Here is a 22,186-nt window from a genome sequence, read left to right as displayed (position 1 = left end):
GCATTCGTAAAATCAAATGAACAATTCATATGCTCTACCGTACAAGTTTCCACACAAAATGCAACCACCCTCTCTGTCTTAACCTCATTAAGTATCAGCTCCTTTAGGAAACACTTAGACAGGTCTAGTGGTTCCGGAAGGGAACACGATGTCATTCTGAGATTGGTTAGTTTGATTGCATTCGTAAAATCAAATGAACAATCCATTTGCTCTACCGTACATGCCTTCACAGAACCTGCAACAACCTTCTCTGCCTTAACCGCATAAAGCATCAGCTTCTTTAGTTGACACTGAGACAGCTCCAGTAGGTCTGATATGGCACACGAATTCATGTGGAGCTCTGTAAGTATTGCATTCGTAAAATCAAATGAACTAAACGTATTCTCTACCGTGCATGTGGCAACATGGCCTAAAACCACCTTCTTTGTCTGAATGTCGTTAAGACTCAGTTTCCCAAGGAGACACTTAGACAGATCCAGGGATTCTGTAAGGGAACACGACATCATACTGAGATTGGTTATTTTGTTTGCATTCGTACAATCCAATGAACATTTCACATGCACTACCGAACATGTCTCCACATGGCCTATAATCACCCTCTTTGTCTGAATGTCGTTAAGACTCAGCTTCTCAAGTAAACACTTAGACAGATCCAGTGGTTCTGTAAGGGAACACGATATCATATTGAGATTGGTTAGTTTGATTGCATTCGTACAATCAAATGAACAATTCACATGCACTACCGAACATGTCTCCACATTGCCTATAACCACCTTCTTTGTCTGAATGTCGTTAAGACTCAGCTTCTCAAGTAGGCACTTAGACAGATCCAGGGGTTCTGTAAGGGAACACGACATCATACTGAGATTGGTTAGTTTGATTGCATTCGTACAATCAAATGAACAAGTCACATGCACTACCGAACATGTCCCCACATGGCCTATAACGACCTTCTTTGTATGAACCTTATTTAAATTTAGCACCTTCAATCTACACTGAGATAGGTCCAGTGAACCTGAAAGGGAACACGACATCATACTGAGATCGATAAGATGGATTGCCTTCTTAAATTCAAATGAACAATTCATATTCTTTACCTTACATGTCTCCACACAAACTGTTACCACCTTTTCTGTAATAACCCCATCAAGCATCAGTATATTCAGTGGACACTGAGATAGGTCCAGTGGACCAGACAGGGAACAGCTCGTCATTTCGAGATTTTTGAGGTTTTCTGCTTTTTGGAACGGTATGTAGACATTGGTTGGTTCCAGCAAGCAAAGTTTGATCCGTTTAAGTTGTCCAACTTTACTTAAGATCACTTTACCTGTCCTTACTTCGTCCAGTATAAGCTCTTCAATATCGAATTGAGTTAGGTTTATGGTTCTTGGTAGGGGCAAACGAGTTAAACAAAGAACACCTACTTTTTTGTTTAATGTAATTTCCAAATTATGTCTTTCCCTTTTGTTGTCAACGGTTATGAAGTCTTTCAGGAGTATATGTTTTTGAATAAATGAGTCCGTGCCAAAAAGGTTGGAAAGATTGATTGATACGTTAACTTCGTTGACATACTTACAACAGCTGTCAACAATCATATCCTGGATCATCTTAATGTCATCAGTTTGCATTACATGCTTAGATGTTAAATTATCAATCAATGAAACCATTGCTTCTATGCAGGTTGAGTCAGAACCACAGACAAAGTCGAAGACGTTCACCAACTCAATCACATCTTGTAGCGTTTTTGTATTCGCCGTTATTTCCTGACATATGTTTGTATCACATTTTTTTGCAACGATATGCAAGGCTGCAAAAAACTCCTGATATGATTTGTGGATAAAACTATATATTTTATCCTGACTAGAACAGGATTTTCTGGCTGTTCCTTGAATAATTCCAGACTGTCCAATTTCCTTAAACGTATCTTTAATTTCTTGAATGTTTCTTCCAGACAACTTTAAACTACTTAGATCCTTTTCCGAGAACTGAAGAGAGTATTCTGTAGGTCCGGTGAACAACAAATAAAACGCTAATTTGGATAGGTTTGCGATATGTTCGCTTTGTTCGATACAGCATTTTGCCTCCATAGTTTTGAATAAAACAGGTAACGGTGAACTGCAAGTTGTTTTTTTGTATTGTATACCCTCCATCTTTTTCAAACGACGTAACAGAGTCTCAGCCATATTTATATAAATCTGTGTACGTGTTCTTCCAAAATCATTATTGTCATGCCAGCGACACAGGAGCTGTAGAATCAGCACAGGTATCATGAGCAGCTCATCTGATGCTGACGTGTTGAGAGAAATTATTGTTTGTAACTCTTTACCCTTAAGTATTTGAATAAAGTCTGCAGTATTTTTACGTACTACCGTGCTTTTTTGCATTAAATGGTCTGTAACATTATGAACAAGACGTTTTACAAAGTCAAAGCCGATACCAGTGATGGTTATTTTGTTGTAATCCTGCATTCGTGCGGTAACGCAGGAATCTATTTTCCAAGGTCTAGAAGTGCAAATAATTCTTGCTTCGGATACTGAAGTATACTTTGGAATTTTATTTGCCGTGCATTTCCATTCATCAAGTCCATCCATTAGTAAGACGGTTTCTGGACTGTTTATATAAGACAACAGATCACTGGTTTCTTCATCTGAGTACCCTAGATCTGATTGCAGGAAAGTTATCAACATTTTCTTACAATCAGATTCGTTTTCAAAATCTCTAAAATGAAGTAGAAATAGCAACTGTGTTTCTTTCAGGTACTCAATGTCGTTGAAGAGTTTGAACTTTTTCATTTTCTCTCTCATTCTCACACATTCCTCACTCTCATCATGTACAGCACACCAAGCTAAAGCCAAATACTGACTAAATGATGTCTTACCCATTCCGGCTTCACCGGATATGTATACTCTATTTGTGTTGGATGGAATTTTGCATTGATTTGAAGAGAACAATTCTTTAATTTTGGAGAGATACTTTTTAATATATTAGATAGGCTCCTTACCAGGCTTGCAGGTTTTATTGTCTTCATATCTCTTATCTTTATCTTTAGTCTCCATGACGGTTTTTGACATGTATGGAGGTTCATAGAAGTCAACGAACATCGAATCCTGTTGCTGCACGATTGGGTTGAGTTGAAGCGTTGAATATATTTCCAGTATGTTGCGGATAAGTTTCGTCTTCAAAACTGTAAAAAAAGAAAAAATAAACAATGCAACATACCAAAACCGAATATGTTTTGACCTGATGCGCACCAGTTTCAAAGTTAACCATCGTCTCAAATATTCTAAATAAGTTTCATGAAAATTGCAGCAGATATTGGAACAAGTATGCCAATATAACATCAGAGGGAAAATTGTGAACAGAGAATGACAAACCAAAACCAATATTAGGTGTCGGAAATTATTTTTCAAAGATTTGATCTAAGTACTTAGTTTCTCTCCTTATATGACCCCTTTTTGAACTAGCCAAGGTTTTTTGCAAGGAAAATATTCCGAATAAGTTTCGTAAATATAAGATAAGATATATATTACCACTAGTATGATCCCAAGATTGTCACACCTGAACATATGAGATAGATTTTTGCCCCATATGACCTAGTGTCAAAATGCGGACAGAATTCATCCAGGGTAACGTTCTGTCCAATTTTGCACATTATGATAGCAATAATTTCCATGATATTGTTCAAAACAAAAATTAAAGAACTGACCAAGAGACTTCATTCACATGTAACCCAGTTCTAAATTTATCAAAAAGTGCGTAAGAAAAATCATTCTGATTAAGTCCGGTGCATAGTGGATCAAATATAATGCCTCTAGTGTGTTCCAATAATTTCTTTTGTGATATAGTTATTTATCCCAAGCGACTTTCAATTACAAGCGGTTGAGGGAAGGAAACTGGTCAAGTTCGAAGTTTATCTAACCAATCGCTAACAAACTATGTTTCCGACTATTTGGTTCCATACAAAAACTATTGGAACACATATAACCCATTGAGATTTTACCATGGGAATTGTCTGGTTTGAACATTATCTTGCCAATCCCTACTAAGATATATTTCTGGGAAGAAAATTATGTGACGAGCTGAGGGACGGACGGACAGACTGACGGAAGGAAGTTAGTACGGACAGACGGACAGACGGGCAGAAGAACAGAACGACGGATGGACAAACAACGCCAAAACAATATCTCCCTGCCAAAATCCTAGTACGGCATTCAAATTTGGTTACATTTGCAAAACATGACTAAAGGAATGGTCGCTTATTGAGTTTGGTGCATATTGATGCGTTAAAGACGTTTGTAGTCATACGTATTTGTTGATGCTCGTTGTCATATAATGAGTGTTTGCGAATGAAATTGGACCCTTTAATCTCTTAAAAATGGGTCGATATATCAACATTAGGATATGTGCGTTGAACTATTTGAGAGCTTTATCTAAATGATCTAGTGTTATAAGGCATTGCGCAGTTTTTGTTTTTAGAAACGTGATGTTGTCTGGTGTTTAGAGGAAATACTAGTTGTATGGGTACGAGTACAAACTACGTGAACGATAGTACAAGGAGAGTGATATATATATTAGAGAGTTTCAATGAGTACACAAAGTGTTTTTAATCCAACAGCAAGGGCTTCAAGTATTTGTATCTACACGTACAAGAGCATGTACACGTCTTGTTTCACAACCATTCTATTTTTGCACAGTTTATTGTGTTGAGCCCATATATGATTTGGAATTTTAGACGAGGTTGAACGTTTGTCATTAATTTTGAATAGGAAACGGTGATTCTTTAATGTTTTAAATCGTTTTTAAAGCCATAGAACCTCATAATGTATTAAAATGTACTTGTTCTATTACAACCGATCAGAACCATCTGAAAATTGGGACTTCCCAGGTCATTAACTTTTCCTGCACCGGAATGGTATGAAATTACATCATTTTTCTATATACAGGTCATTGATCATTGCTGGTAAATTATCTTCGACCTCTCTCTAGCTTTTCCTCGTACGAGTCCGCAAGTTTCTGTTTCAGTCCGATTTCTGCAAACGGTAATTATAAAACGTAATATTGTATAATTTTCCTAATATTCTTTGCCCATATTAAATTTCATATGTCCTGCGCTTTAGTGCGTTAGATGTTAGGAACACTATAAAAAGTATTACTATTATGCTATGGGCCCTTTTCGTTTATCCTGTGAATCAGATAAGAACGTTAAATTTTAGAAACAATTTAAAATGTTTGTTTTTTAATGGAAAATTTATTTGTCTAATCAGTTTATGTTCATTTTTTCGAAAAAGCAACTAGATAAATTTTACATATTTCTTAGAGTTATACTGATCAAACTTAAAAGCAGAATCACGTATGCAGACTTTTGAATAATTAGCAAAGCGTTTCCAAACCCCCCATGAATAGACACCTTTTTACGAAGTATCGATTCTGGAGATATAAGGAACCGCATGCTTAAATTAAACGAGACCTTTGAACGGAGTAACATTTATCGAGATATGAGGGACCTCATGCGGAAATGAAGCGACACAATTTCACAGAGTAACATTTCCCTAGATAAAAAGGATCACCATTGCACGGCACCTACTTACGTATTATGCATTCCGGAAATAATAGGGAATGGCTTTCAAAATGTGAGGAAAAGTCATTACCTAGAAACGTTTCCGGAATATAAGGGAACGTATGTCAAAACGTAACGATATATTTTTAATCAGAACATATTGAATGCATCATTATTATGATCGTCATTCCGATTTTGTTACAAAGAATATACGCAAAATAACTAAACGTTTATAGTTATATGCAAACTATTGTTAAAATAGTCATAAACATGACGATTGCTGTTATTGTATGATATTGACGTATAAATGTTTTGTTGTAACGGCCGGTGGAACTGATTTACTAAATAAACTTGATTTGATTTGATATATTAAGATTTTGAACGAATGTGAAAAATAACAAAAATATAATAAGTGTTTCATTTTGTGTATGAAAAATATATTACAGTTCTGTCACGCGAGAGTTTATCGATTAAGGAAAAGTAATACATTTCACCTATATAGTTTCAAATCGTCTTTTCAAAATATTTTCCATATTCTTTACCTATACCAATGCAGTGTTGTTAAATGTCGAATCATATCACTATTTATACACATCACTTCACCAATGTTTTGAGTCAATGATTCCATGCGCAATATTCTCTGTACATTCTACTTTCTCAAATGTAGACTGTCAATGTGTCATATTACATTATCCTCTTAATATCTTCATCAATGCAGTGTCTCAAAGCATCATACCACAATATTGTCTATATACCCTCTCATCATAAATGTAGTGTGTCAAACAATTACAATATTCTTTATATGCCCTACCGTAATAATTGCAGTGTGTTCTGCCATACAATTATCTTTATCATTAATGCGCAGGGTTAACTAAACTTAATTTTCAATACAGTGTATGAAAGCATACTTTCACAATGTTGACTATACTTTACATTCAGCAATAAAGTACAATAAAAATATGCTCCTAATACCCTATTGTCTGCAATTTATTGTGTCAAAAAGTGTCCGATAAAATATTCTTTATATAAGCGTAAAAAGTGTGTAAAAAATCCTATCAAAATATGCTCAATACTATCGTCAATGCAGTGTGTCAAATTGTCGTCTTCAAATATGCTCTTAAACACAACCTTCAACAATATAATGTTTAAATGGCAAATCAAAACAATCTTTATCTGCTCTATCATCATAAATGCCGCGTGTCAAATATTTCGATCAACATAATACGGACAAACAATACCTACATCAATGTATATATCAAACGCCATACTCTGCTCTTGTAACCCTAACCTCTCCCCTGAGGTGTATCAAAGCGTCCTTTCATTATATTCTGTATACATGAGGTTGCCTACTCTCAGAAAATGCAGAGAGTCAATCGTCAGTTTTAGATATACTTGTACTTTACTATCATCAATGCCATATGTTAAAGCATACAATCACTGCATATTCGCTATTTATCTTACCTTCACCAATGTAGCTTGTCGGGTTTCTTGTCACAATATTTTCTACTCATCCTAGGTTCACAAGTTAAATGTGGTAATCACAATATTCTACATTGTACTCTGCCGTCATCAATATTGTGTCACAAAGAGCTTTATCATAATGTCCTTTATATACCCCGCCATCATCAATGTAGTTACAGAGCCTGCTGCATTTATAATGGTATATGCCGTAAAAGAAAACAGTGCCGCTGCATTTATGATATTATATATTCCGTACAGGGAAACAGTAAATATATTATAATTGAACCTGAAACATCGAGATAATTACTCATCATATGGCTGTATCAATAATTGAATTAGCAGATGCAATTGTACTGGTCCAATTTACCAGATGCTAATGATCCAACTTAACACAAAGGCCGACAACGGACTCAATGTCAGTGAGTACCTACGAAATTCTGTACGACAAAGAAGCTCTCAACCATGAGGTCACTTCGCCAAAGATGTGTCGACAAACATGAAACCTGCTGATTTAAATGCCATGTGTGTGCACCCATGGGACGCAGGAAAATGATTCAATGGACCATATTTGCAGAATGTTAAAAGTGGCTGCCCACAATAAACTGATAGAATAAAAGGGAGGATTGCACTAAAACTCGCTGTTATATCTAAGTAAACCCGTAAGTAAAATTTTTATCATTCAAATGAAGAGCAAAAACTGATACCTGAAACACTAAACAAACGAATTGTCTTTAGTTTCTGTTTGTCAGTGAGTGAAACGCAGCCAGTGAGATCATTCAGGAAAGTGCTTGCAGCGTTAAGCCCACTGGCCAAACTCGTCATCAGTTATGTTTTACTACAAGTAGGAAGTCGACTAAAGTATACAGTGTTTGATAATCCTACCTAATGCGCATTATGTAACTCGACATACCTTCTCACTGATCAAACATAACTATTCGACAGTTCATAGGCATGGACGAGTAACACGAGTAATAAATGTAATGTTTAAACTGTACACGCTAAGAAATGAAATATATGACGTTGTTACCTACACATTACAGAATGAAGAGTAAAACTGTTTAGATGAATGTTTGTGGCAAAAGTCCTGTCCGTATGTGTTCACAAGGGTCTGATCCCAGCTGTAATGGACAGGATGACTTTCAAAGAATTCCCTTTATATCCAAATGTACAACAGGTGTTCCCAAGGGCGTGGTAAATTTTGACCTTAGGGATTGATTAGAAAATTCGTGGTAAGGAATCACTAGACATTGTTAAAAGCCAAATATCTAGGTTGTTGACCTTACGGTGTTTGTCTTTTTTAAGTTTATCCTGTTGGTTGTCATGGCAACCAGAGTTATGCATAGACTTCATTTCCTTTTGGATAATATTGAAAAAGTGCCACCCCTGGAACATCCTTTTGAATTTTCATCAACATTTTAAGAGCGGTTTAGGAGGACAAGTTGTTAAGGGCGACACACGATCCATGACGGACACCGGATGCCGGATAGAGACCGATCACAATAGCTCACCTGAAGCACGTCATGCTTAGTGAGGCTAAAAGGATGAGTTGCAAGTCTCGGTTTGTAATGTTGTGATATGAGACATAGCAGAGAAATATGTTTAATGAGACACAGTAGGCTCATGTACTCTGTGTATTTCTAAAGTACGCTTTGTTCTACTATACCTTTATGTATTATGTAATTACATATTTTAGTCTATACTAAATACTTGAAAATTGACTTACCTTTAAGGCTGCTTTCTGGGATTTTCTTTTCCATGGCATCCAGCCATCCAGAACCAACTGGTCTAAATGCAAGGATACGATCAACTTCCCGTCCAGTGTCGGTTTGGTTGGAAGGTTTTGTAGTGTCGGGTCGGTTTAGGTGTCGTGACAAATAGTCTTGTAATTCAGAATGTTTGAGAATAGATGTATTCTTGCAACACGTACACGTCCAGGGCTTTGTCATTGCTTGAACAATTTCATTTATGAACTGGCTACCTTTTGTATCACACAAAGCACTCTCGCTGCTGTTAACGGCATTCAGCTGCAGATATTTTTTATCGCTCAAGTTCAGTCCTTTTGGAAAACAGCAGTCAAAAACTAAAATGATCTTCTCAACATGATTTAGAGTATGCAAGTTACATTTCAAGTCATCATCCGTTATAATATTTTCAGAGTCTAACCAGAATCCTGCATCAGAATGGTGTCCTGAATAAACTAATACGAGGGTGGATATTTTATTTTGACGAATATTTTTGAACGCGTTATCAAGTTGTTTTTTGTAATTTGTTGTGGACTTCTTCACTGTGATGACCTTTTTCTTGCTAAAATAAATCAAGTTATAACGTGAAACAATAATATGGATAAACGTAGGTACGTATTTTAAATAAAATGTATCGATATTACAAAAGGGCAAGCGTGATCTTCCAAATAAAGAACTATGCTGATTAACATGCCTTTTTATAATTATGTCGTTCGCTAAACGTCATTGCGTATTAATAAAAACAAGAGGCCCAAAAGGGCCTATGCTCTGCTGACTGGGTTTGTGTGGTCAACATCACTGTTTTCGAAAAGAACCAACCCCTTATGGGTATCTGAATACTCAAAACTGAAGACTGTATCATGTTCACAAGCATTTATTACACAATAACATTTTTTATACTATCAAGGCCCATAATCTTAATCTAATAATTTCAAGGCCCATAATCTAGGCATGCATTGGCGGATCTGGCTGGTTTTCGAAAGGAACCGAGCTCTTATGGATATGTAGATACTGTACAAGTTTCATCGAGATACAATCAAAACTGAAGGCTGTATCGTGTTAACGAGCAATTGTTTACATGATTTTTATACCATCAAGGCCCATAATCTAGGCATGAATGGGCGGATCTGGCTGGTTTTCGAAAGGAACCGAACTCTAATTGATATGTAGATACTGTACAGGTATCATCAAGATACAATCAAAACTGAAGGCTGTATCGTGTTTACGAGGAATTGTTTACAGACGCACGGACGCACATACTACATACACATTACCATCGCATAAGCTCTTCTGGCCTTTGGCGCTGACAGCAAGCTCGACTAAATGCCGTTTTGTCTAAGAAATGAATACGATAATGATGTAATACGAGGCTTATGGATATATTATACTAATTTTCTTAAAATTACATGTTTTCACTATCTTGACCCAAATAAATAAATAATAATGAAAAAATAAATGAAAAAAGGATGTATTACTGTATCCAGGCAATGTGACAATCACCTGTGAGTTGAATGAAGGAGCAGAAAAGGGTGGCTTTTTTACATGGAGCTTGACATAATTTGACATGGTATCGCCAAAATAGTTCGCAGTGTAAAAATTGGAAATATCATTGCCTGTAGAACAATGTAAATTGGTTGTTTGTAGCCTTATTCTGTCTTGACCTCATGGGCAATGTATTACTACTGAATTTTGTGAGAGAACGCATTTTTCAACCCTATGTTTTCCTGTGATTAAATTTTGTGTCTTGGATTGTTCTACAGCAGCCAGTTACTTGTTTTTCAATTGGGACTTTTTTAAAGTTAAAAGCCAGGTTAGTGTCTATCAAAAGCAAATTCAATAGTCAAATAAAAAACAACAACACCGCAATGCAACGAAATCAAGTTTTCAATGATAAACAAAAGAACTTCAGCCTTCGTTGTGAGAATCAGTTTTAACTGGTTTGTTTCTATGTAAAGTAACAGTGACCTTGACCTTGACCTATTCATGGCCCAAAATGCAATCCCATGGAAGTTCCACATGGAACGTGCCAAGTTTAGTCACATTTTGTCAACCATACCTAAGGTACCAAACAGTTGTCTTTTCTAAGTAACAGTGACCATGACCCTAGGGGCCCCAAACAATATCCCATGAAAGGTTTAAAATAACTATTTCTATGTACCAAATTTGGTTGAAATATGTCCACCCTAACTAAAGTTGTTCAGTTCTAACTGCTTTTCTATTTTTGGTAACCCTGACTCTAGGGGCACTAACTCAATTCCATGAAAATATCGATAAACTTGCCCTCAACCTTAAACCGGACACCAACAAAGACGCAGGGGCAAGTAGTTTAGCCTCATTATCCTTTGAATAGTCGAGCTTAAAATAAATACCTTACACCCATCACCGTCACTTCTGTTATGACGTTTTTTTCCATCTCAGCTAAATCGTTTTCAAATTGTTCTGTCACAGCGGTTTCTTTATCTGTACCAGCAATGAGCAAAGCACCCCATCCATCACCTAAAACACCCACGAACAAATGCTTACGACCAATTTCTTCAGTGCAGCTATTATTTAAGATAAATTTCCGGGCTGATTGATGCGACGAGTTTTACATTCAACCCTAATTTTTTTTACGCCACACAGATCTCTACAATGCAAATGTCATATACAGCTTCTTGAGAGACTATTTGTGCTGATTGGGATTTCAAAAAATAGTTCTGCCTTTTGTTCAGGATGACGAATACAAGTACAAGTATTTTTACAGGCTTTATAACAACATCCCTTGTATTCATGTCTAGACGTTTCACAACATGTTACAGTCAAATACAGTGCATGCGAAATCTTTACAGCCTGTCAAGGTTCTTTTCTTTGGTTTCAGTTGTGTTACATATCGAAATTATTATGCTAGTTATAGCTTATTTTATGGTGATATGTCACTATTTCAGATCATGTCCACACCACGCATAGAATCCTACTGTCGTTATAAGTGAGAAGAATGCTAGTACTAATTGAAAACATTCCTTGTTTTGCTTTACATATACCAGATAAGATGTTTTATGATAAAAAAGAGCATCGGTGTAAAACTTAACCGGACCTTAATAAGCTTGGACTTCTGATACAGTAGATTTAATCTATACAGATAATAGATATCTAGATAAACTATGTACATGTTCATTCTCTCTGATTATGGCTTACCGACTGGGGACTGTATTTTTGCTTGATTACAGCTATGGCACTTGACAGGATTGTATTGCCAGTTCCTCATACAGCCAACGCACATCTGTATTTTGTCTGAACAGGATGAACGATGTTGAAGCTCATTGCAAAACGGCTCTAAAATCACAATTTTATCAAATAAGGTTGAAATGCACGCATCCAAGAACTCCTGTTGAGGTAAAAGTACCTATAACATGTGTTATTTGGCATTAAACGATGTCCTATATATTTAAGTCGGTTTCTGTTTTTTTTTTACACAAAGGGTTAAAGGCGACATTCATGCAATGCGATTTTCATAGGCTTTTTATGAAGTACTGGCGACTTGTTCACAGTATACGGGTGATTTGGCATTATTAGATACGCAATAATCTCATCAATACTGAATGTATTTTGTTACGCAAGATTGGTGTCAAACATAATGTATTTATTTTGATGCTTCAGTTCTACTGTCTTTGAAATTCAATTTCCATTTGACAGTTTAATCACCATCAGTTTAACAGATAAATTAATAAATAAACCATACCGGGTTCATTAACGCAGCAAATCTCACATTTCTTTTTAGCGTCCGGGGATGGCGTCCACCTTTTGATGTCATTTCTTCTGACAAGACCCTGGAAATTAAGGATGGTAACAATTTCTAATGAAAACATGATAATTTTTATCAGCCTAACAAAAATGGAAAACACATATAAAGATTGCATCATCCAATCGTAAATATGAAACATACACAATTTGTATTATTATTATATGACCTATAAAGAGACATTCTCTCATTGGTACAGACATCGAATATGACAGAATGTTTATCACGTTAACTGGTTTCGTATTCATAATCTTGATCTATACAGAATGCCAATCCAGTGGCGGATCTACCAGGAACGGGCCCTATATGCCCCCCCCCCCCCAGCGGGCCAGCAAAAATAATATTTTTGGGGGCACATCTTTATTGATGTACAAATAAGTTGTTTTGTCACAATTTAAATTTTATTTAAGCATTTGAGCAAATTAACAACCTGAGTATTGAGTATAATATAGTTTACGAAACGAAAAAGTCCCGAACTCTCGATTAAAAAAAATCGGCGCCACATTTTACACAGGCAGCTGATAAAAACTAGACAAACAAGAGATGATTGTCAAACATTATGCCCCCCCTGAGCGCCATGTTGTCAGGATAGTATAGACAATTGAATGAAATATGCATGAACCGAAATGACAGCTGATTTGTTGCTGTTTTAAGATTATGACCATTAAAGTGTGAGGATAAAGTGTGTTATGACAGTCATGACCTTTGACTCTATGAACTCAAAATCCAGAGTCATCAGCTGGTCACCAGAAACCTAAATGTCAAGTTTGAGGGCCATGGGTGCAGGCATTGTCAGGTTATCACAAGACAAGTTTTTTTTTGTTCAAGGTCACTGTGACCTTGACCTTTGACCCGATGACCCCTTTAATCATAAGGGGTCATCTACAAGTCAGATGCAACTCCAAGTCAAGTTTGAAGGCCATGGGTTCAGGCTTTTTGAGTTATCACTCGGACAACCTTTTACCATTCAAGATCACTGTGACCTTGACCTTTGGCTCTATGAATCCTAAAATCAATAAGGGTGATCTACTGGTCAGGTTTAACATCCATGTCAAGTTTGATGACCATAGGTCCAAGAATTGTCGAGTTTGCTTTCAAGGTCACAGTGACCTTGACCTTTGACCCCTAAAATCAATAGGGGTCATTTACTGGTCAGGCCCAACCTCCATGTCAAGTTTGAGGGCCATGGGTGCAGGCATTGTTGAGTTATCACTTGGACAACCTTTTATCATTCAAGGTCACTGTGACCTTGACCTATGCCCAATGACCCCTTAAATTAAAAGGGACAATCTTCTGGCCAGGCTCAACCTCCAAATCAAGTTTGAGGGCCATGGGTGCAGCCATTGTCAAGTTATCACTCAGATAACCTTTTACCATTCCAGGTCACTGTGACCTTGACCTTTGGCCCAATGACCCCTTAAATCCATAGGGACCATCTTCTGGCCAGGCCCAACCTCCAAGTCAAGTTTGAGGGCCATGGGTGCAGGCATTGTCCCCCAAAATCAATAGGGGTCATCTACTGGTCAGGCCCAACCTTCATGTGAAGTTTGATGACCATACGTCCAGGAATTGTTGAGTTATCACTTGGACAAGCTTTGGTCTACCGACGGACCGACCGACCGACATGCCTGTGCAAAGCAATATACCCCTCTTCTTCGAAGGGGGGCATAATAATAGCTGCAGTTATACGCGTAAGTTTACTGTTTTCAGCAGGGCTTCTAAACTTTTCGAACCTCAATCGGTTCGGACCCTGCCACAATCGGTCTGGACCCGGCGATAACTACTCCCCCCTCCAAAAAAAGAAAGGTCTGTTCAAAAGTCCCGATTATTTAGAAATGTCACACATTTTCGCGATATCGCAATTTCAAGAGTCGTATAGCCGATTCAAATAGTCATTGATACAAGCTTAATTCAAATAAGATTATCATCGAGTTCTGCAGCGTTTCTAATAAGAACGACTGCGACGTAAATAACTGTGGCTGTCGGGAAGCGGTCAGACGACAAAAAGTGAAACAGTATTATGAGTTATTTGCTCAATGAATCTACAGTGGGTCAACATTCAACTGATACTCTTGAATAATAATATATATCTAGATTTATAATCGGTGCTACAAGCTATAAGTGTGTTATCGACAACGATTTTTTCACTACTGTACTGCGAATTAATATGACGTAAGCGGCGCATTCAGCTTTCCGACTATGTAGTTAATCAAGCGTGTTGCTGTTGATATACTATATATTACTAGGTTAATTTATTCGGATTTTAATGTTTTCACGGATTAAAATGACAAATGCATTTATCTTTAAAACAGTTTTTACCCAGCGATGGTTCTTTATTACAATTTAAATTTAACCGTTTGGTAATCAACAAATGGATATATCATGTTAAATGATCGACGACGAAATAGCATATTGCCATGTGAAGATATGGACACTTAACACTTAATCAGGATAGCTGCAAGCACATAAATAACACATAGTTTGTTTGATTGCGTCTCTTATGCCAATACCAAAACACGTGATTGGACCGATTGCAAGCGTCTGCTAATTAACAGATAGGCTATAGAGTGATCAGCGTAGCGGAAAAAGCAGCTGGTCGCATCGGTCTCATGGTAATGAAGACACTTTTATGACCTATTGGGGGTAGTTTTGAATGTGTGAATTACCCAGAGATGTTGTGTATTACAATTTCTACAACTTTTACTGACTTAGTCATTTTGGACCGAAATTACACAAAAAAATGAGAAAATTTCGGACCGATTTTTTCTTCACTTTTTAAAACTAAAATCAGTCTGGCTTGATCAAAATCGGTCCAGACCGGCAAATTGCCGTTTTTCAGAATATATCATATACCAGAAATATAAGTTGTTTTAAACTGTTAACATGTGCACATTATATGTTCGTCATTGCTTTTAATAATGTCATTGTGTGCCAACAAGATATGTGTTTGCATGACGTGCATTTAACAAAAGTTTAAATTCAAAATGTTACCGCTTTGAAACTTTCCATTTCGGCCTTTATTATCGTCTAGTTCTCGAAGTATGCTAGAGCCTTTGTAAATTAATGCATAATAATTTATTTCAAACCCTTTTTGGAATTTGTTGTCAAGTTGTTTTTACTTCAGTTAACTTAAATAACAATGACATCAGAGGTACCTACAGTATCGTTGAGTGCAATCAATATACTGTAGGTTTATATAGCATTTATTCTACTTAATAGGCTACTTCATATGTGTGTCTCAGGTGGACGAGTGGTTAACGACATAACCTGTTAATTCGTCAACCCTGGTTCGATTCCCCAACTAGCTATATATCTTTGTTGTTTTTTGAAAGGTTTATCTTAGATCAGTAAATGCTATATTTTTTATTCAATTGTTCTGCCAAACATCATTGACAGTGAAGACAAATGTAAATTTCATGTCATTATATGATTAAAATAATGCATTAAAAAGGTTTAATATGTTTATAATTAGTTGTCCCCCCCCCATTTAGAAAGTCCTGGACCTGCCCCTGAAATGAGTGTGTCTAAGGTGGACGATTGGCTAACAACTTAGTCTGTTATTCCGTCGACCCTGGTTCAAATCCTCAAAACAGCTAGATATCTTTGTTGTTTAATTGAAAGGTTTATCTCAGTAAATTATATCTTTTTAATTCAATTTATCTGCCAAACATTGTTGACAGTGAAGACAAATGATAATTCAATTTCATAATGTTATTAAAATAATGCATTAAAAAAAAGTTTGATATGTTTATAATTAGTTGTGCCCCCCCCCCCCCTCCCATTTAGAAAGTCCTGGATCGGCGGCTGCATTCTATTAATAATTCAGTGTTTTCTGGTTTTTATTCTTTCTTTGCGAATTTAAATGAGAATTAAATCTAAATTGATTTTTTCGGAATATTATAATCACTTCAGACAACAAGGTGAATAATTTTATAAAAAAACGACCTAGCCTTAGGTTTACAACACTTTCAGGAATTTGGCTGTATCGATTGATCGGTGTATTTAGCTAAAGAACTTCAGCGAACACGTTATATATTACCTTCGGCCAGAGTTTTTTTATTTTTCGTTTTACGGGAGCGCCGTACCTAAATATTGCAAAACCCAAAAAAGAAAAAGATTCAAATTCCTAACTTTATTTTTTTATTTTTTTCCACCGCCCGTTTCTTCGATCTCCGATAGAAAATAAAATTTAGTATTATTTAACCTAACGTTAATTTCACAACAACAAAACATTATCGCGCACAGTTTCCAAGATGGCGGAAGCCGGCGGTTATTGCCTACAAAGTTAACTGAAATATGTTTCATTGTTTTGTGACATCACATGAATATCATCTTAGCGCTTGTAAGGAATATGGCTGCCTTTTACGAAATTTTGAAGTGGATTTAGTTTGGAGACTGACACTGTTGTTCATAAAATCGTGGCGTTTTTTTTGTGATATCAGAACGAAATTGTATTTTCTTTATATCGAAGCATACAATAACCTAAATATTTCTGTGTGTAGACCTGTTTACACGGGGACACGCTGAAAATTGGAATTTGCTGTACAGTTTCTGACTACAGAAAAAGACGAGAATGTGACATTGGATTTGGCTTGTTTGTCTAAAAGACAATATTAAAAGTTATACCAACATATTGCATACCATTTTAAAGGGCATTGACTCCTCTTTTCATGTCACCTATTTTAAAATGGATTGTTTGTATGTTGATTGAGTTACATACCTTGTTTCTTGTATATCAGACATTAAATTTCCTCAGATGTGTTGTTTATCTCATATATATACCCAAAATGATATTAATCAACATTTTAGACACAAACAATGAGCCAGATGTCTTTGGTTTTGCCAGTGCAAGTTTTATTGACTATTAAAAACACTACAGAAGTGTAGAAGCACATATTAAAATCATGCACTATTACCAGTTATTTGCAAATATTTAGGTCCTGAGTGAGAATTGTTTATATTTATATGTTAAATCTGCGTTAGGAAGTCTGGATTTTTTTCACTAAACGTTTTTTTTTTCATCTATCCATAATCAGTGTGTGTATACCACGTGATAAATTGCGTCATAAATGCTACGTCGGAAGGCAACATTTTGCTTCAAATGAAGACTTTAAACAAAGATAACTTCACTATTTCTTCACCATTTTAAATTAAACATAGCGCAGTCTACGCCGCTTATGGAGCCCCGCCTTCGGTCTTTTACTAGAGTTTGATTGAGAGTTTAGTTTCTCAAAACACTTCGACAAACCTTTTCACAATACGGAGCACTGTCAAAATATTATTTTGGAGGCAGGTTTGTTGAAGTATTTGTGGAAACTAATCACCTCATGAAACGAAGGCGGTGCTCTGCAAGTGGCATAGACTGCCCTTTGTTTCATTTAAAATGGTGCAGTAAAAGAAAAGTTATCTTTGATTTAAGTATTCATTTTGAGCAAATATCTGAATATGGCTGCCGCTGTTTCTGCTTCAGCGGGGTTGGCCAGTTCACAGCCACCGGCCAAATGTCAGGTTAAAAGTTGGCTGTTTTATGGCCATTTCTTGGCCAAATGTGGGCCGCTCTGTTTAGACACCGGCCAGAAAACAACCCAGCCAATTTATGGCCAAATCGATGGAGATGGCATTCTTGTTTAGGTTTTCATTGAGACAAGCCGCATTTTTAGTTTTCTTTAATTATTTTAATAATTTTGGATTTTTGGCGAAATGTTTAATAATTTTACAAAGATATAAAATGAATAACATTTATGCTGCGGATGTCATTTTATTTTCTACGAACTTGGAACATTTTGGCATTTATTCTTGTTAAGAAATACATAACTTAGATAGTATTTAATTTTCTGAAAGTATGGACACTACAAATATATTTGAAGAAGTTGTAATTATTAAATGATGCCCTCTAACAGCTGTGGTGCAACACTATTATACAACGGGCAGTATGGAGTACAAAACAAGTGTGCACAACTTCAAAACATGCATTGTATAAAAAAAATCAAAAAAAATATAAAAAAATATGGAAAATCCATCTTATTTTTATTCTTTTTTCTCGACGCTCATTTTTCGACATCTTTTTCTTATTTTAATCCCTCCTCCTGGTGCTTATTTTTGAAAAAAATCCCGTAAAACGAAAAATAAAAAACTCTGGCCTTGGCTTTTTGGACGTGTAAACATCAAAAAAATAAATATTAACATTAAAGTTATGGAAGCCAGAACTAAGAACTACGATGCTTTGTGAAATCGCGATTCGTTACCTCGACTAAAGATTTTAATGCTTAAAACACTTCCCAAATATCTTTGCACGATCCGGTCAATTTGTTAACTTTCATTTTTAACTGTCAAACAGCGAAAGCCACTTCGGCCGCATTTTCGCATACAACTAGCTCGCAGATTCCAGTTTTTTTTCATATCTTTTGTAAATCAAATTAAAAAAAAAATTGTTTTAATAATTTTATTTTCATTTTTCATTTTTGTTTGAAAAATAAACACGGTGTAGATAAGTAAGATAACTAGTTGTAACGTATTTTATTGTGCCAAAACCTAGAACACTCATGGTACCAGGACTTAATCCACACTGATGCTTCTTTTGCTTGGACATGCACAGTGTGCGATAATTCAAACCACTCTATCACATCCAGTATCTTATCAATCTCTTCGACAAACAGCTTTTCAGCCCTGTCTCATGAAAATACGCCTCTAAATCAAAAATCAGAAACTCAAAACCCACACATCAAAAGATTTGCTTCTAAACTAAAATTTCTATTGGTAAATTGCCAGTCAATTGTTAAGAAGAAACATGAATTCCATAACCTTCTTTCAGACCAAAACCCAGATATTGTGGCCGGTACTGAGTCATGGCTTACTGCGACCATTATTCCTCTGAAATTTTTCCTGAAAGTCTTGGGTATACAGTATTCAGACGGGATAGAAAATCAGGCAAGGGAGGTGGGGTCTTTATCCTTGTAAAAAACAACTTAATTCCATCAGTTCAACCAAATCTGAATACAAACTGTGAAATCCTCTGGATCAAACTTGAAATCACAGGTAGCAAACCAATTTATATATCTAGCTTCTACAAGCCACATGAACTTGATATTGATAGTATTTATGAATTGGAAAAATCCTTATTGCTTGCTCAAAAACTTAAAGGTCAGAAGATCATACTTGGAGACTTCAACTTGCCAAAACTATCTTGGGACACAGAAAATAACCCAATTTTACAAGCAGGTTACAACCATGCTGTATATGACAAGTTCCTTGACATTTTAAGTGACTTTAATCTAACACAAATGGTTAATGAGTACACACGAGAAGGAAATATCCTAGATCTCTTACTACTCGCCAATCCGACCTTAGTACAATCAGTAAACATTATATCTGGAATCTCAGATCATGATATTGTTTCTGCTAGCATTAGTGCACGTCCGACTTCTCTTAAACAAAAACCTAGAGTATGTAGCGTTTACAGCAAAGCTAACTGGCCTGAATTCAGGAAATATTTCTCTACAGTTAAAGTTGACATCCTTCATAATCATGAACAAATATCTGTTGAGGAGCTTTGGCAGAGGTTCAAAAGTGCAATATCTACAGGGATAGCAACCTATATCCCTATCAAGCATATACGACCTAAAAGATCACTTCCCTGGATTAATAAATCCATTAGAAAGCTATTGCGTAAACGGGACAAACTATATCAAAAAGTCAAACAAAATAAAACAAACCACCAAATATGGAAACAGTTTAAGAAATTGAAATGTACTATAAAGATTCAAATTAAGCAGTCATATGACCGATACCTTGAAAATATATTGGATATCTCAAACTGTGAAAAATTTGAACCTGGAGTTCAGAGCAAATTCTCTACTAAAAAGTTGTACAATCTAATAAAGAACTCCAAGCAAGACTCACAAGTATCTTCCCCACTTATGGATAGTACAACTGGCACTTTGAAAACAGACAACACTGACAAGGCTAACATCCTCAACAAACAGTTCCAATCTGTTTTCTCTCCAGCTTCCCCATTGTCTCTAAAACAGTTATGTCTTCAAAACCTCCGTCGCCTAAACCCCCGGCAGTTTTGTAAGTACACCCCCATGAAGGACATAGTTGTTGACAAAAATGGGGTTCTAAAACTTCTCAAAAACCTTAACACTGGGAAGGCCTCTGGCCCTGACCTCCTTAAACCTGTTGTCTTAAAAGAACTAAGCCATGAAATTGCTGATGTTGTGTCAGTCTTATTCCAAAAGTCCTTGTCTTCTGGAAAAATCCCATCTGATTGGACTTCTGCATTTGTTTGCCCTCTTTTTAAGAAAGGAGACATCACTGACCCAGCAAATTACCGCCCAATTTCTTTGACCTGTATCTTATGCAAAACTCTCGAACATATAGTTGCGTCTGCCCTATCTTCTCACTTTACAGAAAACAAAATTCTTTACGACCTCCAGCATGGGTTCCGAGAACGGCGTTCTTGTGAAACGCAGCTTCTTCAATTGACAGACTTTCTTGTTAATAATCTGGCAAAAGGGAAACAGACAGATCTGATATTGCTAGACTTTTCGAAAGCTTTCGATAAAGTTAACCATCTTAAACTTCTATATACACTTCAGGAACATGGTGTTTCATCCCAGATTCTTAATTGGACTAGATCTTTTCTTATTGGTAGAAACCAAACAGTTGTCCTAGAGGGCGATCAATCTAGAGCAGTACCAGTCACTTCAGGTGTGCCCCAAGGCTCTGTCCTTGGGCCCCTCTGCTTTCTGATCTATATAAATACACTTTCCCTTACAGTACAATCCCAAATACGACTTTTTGCCGATGATACGGCAGTTTATCTTACAATAAATTCACTGTCTGACTCTCAAATGCTTCAGGAAGATCTGGCATGTATGGAACAATGGGAGAGAGATTGGGACATGGAGTTCAACCCCTCTAAATGTCAAGTACTCCACATCACCAAAAACAAAAAAAGTCATTAAGCACAATTACATACTCCATGGTCAAACACTCCAATATGTCCCCTGTGCAAAATATCTCGGCTTAGACCTTTCATCAGATATTTCATACAACTCCCACATTACAAGAATAACAGCAACAGCCAATAAGACCTTGGGCTTTCTTAAGCGTAACATTACCACAAGAAATGAATCTGTGAAAGCTATGGCTTACAAAACCCTAGTTCGCCCGCAAGTTGAATATGCATCAACAGTCTGGAGCCCCTACACACAGTCAAATAAAAATAAAATCGAAATGGTCCAGCGAAGAGCCATCCGCTGGGTTAAATACAACTATTCCCCTCTTGCAAGTGTTACTGAGATGCAAAACAGCCTTGGCTGGCGGTCACTCGAATATCGCAGAAATGACATGCGGCTCATCATGTTCTTCAAAATCTTATACAACATCGTGGCCATTAACCTTCCACCCTATATCCAGAAGCCTGTCAGACTTAGCCGGCACGTTCATCCCCATAGCTTTCAGCAAATCCAAGTCCAATCCGATTATCACAAGTGGTCCTTTTACCCCCATAGCATAGTTCTTTGGAATAGCCTGCCCGTCAATGTAGCAACTCTGCCAGCAACAGAACTTGATAGGTTCAAACAGGCAGTGTCAAGCTTACAATATTAGTTTTACGTACTATCATATTTTACTTTTTAAAAATGT

The 22,186-nt window shown here is 36.5% G+C and overlaps 1 protein-coding gene across 1 annotated transcript in view; it reads right to left on the bottom strand.

The window, feature by feature from the left end:
* Positions 1-11,923: 11,923 nt before the first annotated feature.
* LOC128221535 (uncharacterized) overlaps positions 11,924-22,186 on the bottom strand; it is a 30,712-nt gene continuing 20,449 nt past the window's right edge. The window contains exons 9-10 of the mRNA XM_052930139.1: positions 12,479-12,566; positions 11,924-12,030 (exon numbers count right to left, since the gene is read on the bottom strand). Of these exons, the coding sequence (XP_052786099.1) occupies positions 11,924-12,030; positions 12,479-12,566 (195 nt within the window). The remainder of the gene's footprint in view (positions 12,031-12,478; positions 12,567-22,186) is intronic.

This window comes from Mya arenaria, chromosome 16 (genome assembly GCF_026914265.1).
Source record: "Mya arenaria isolate MELC-2E11 chromosome 16, ASM2691426v1".
Taxonomy (NCBI): domain Eukaryota; kingdom Metazoa; phylum Mollusca; class Bivalvia; order Myida; family Myidae; genus Mya; species Mya arenaria.
This window is presented reverse-complemented; position numbering and strand designations above follow the sequence as displayed.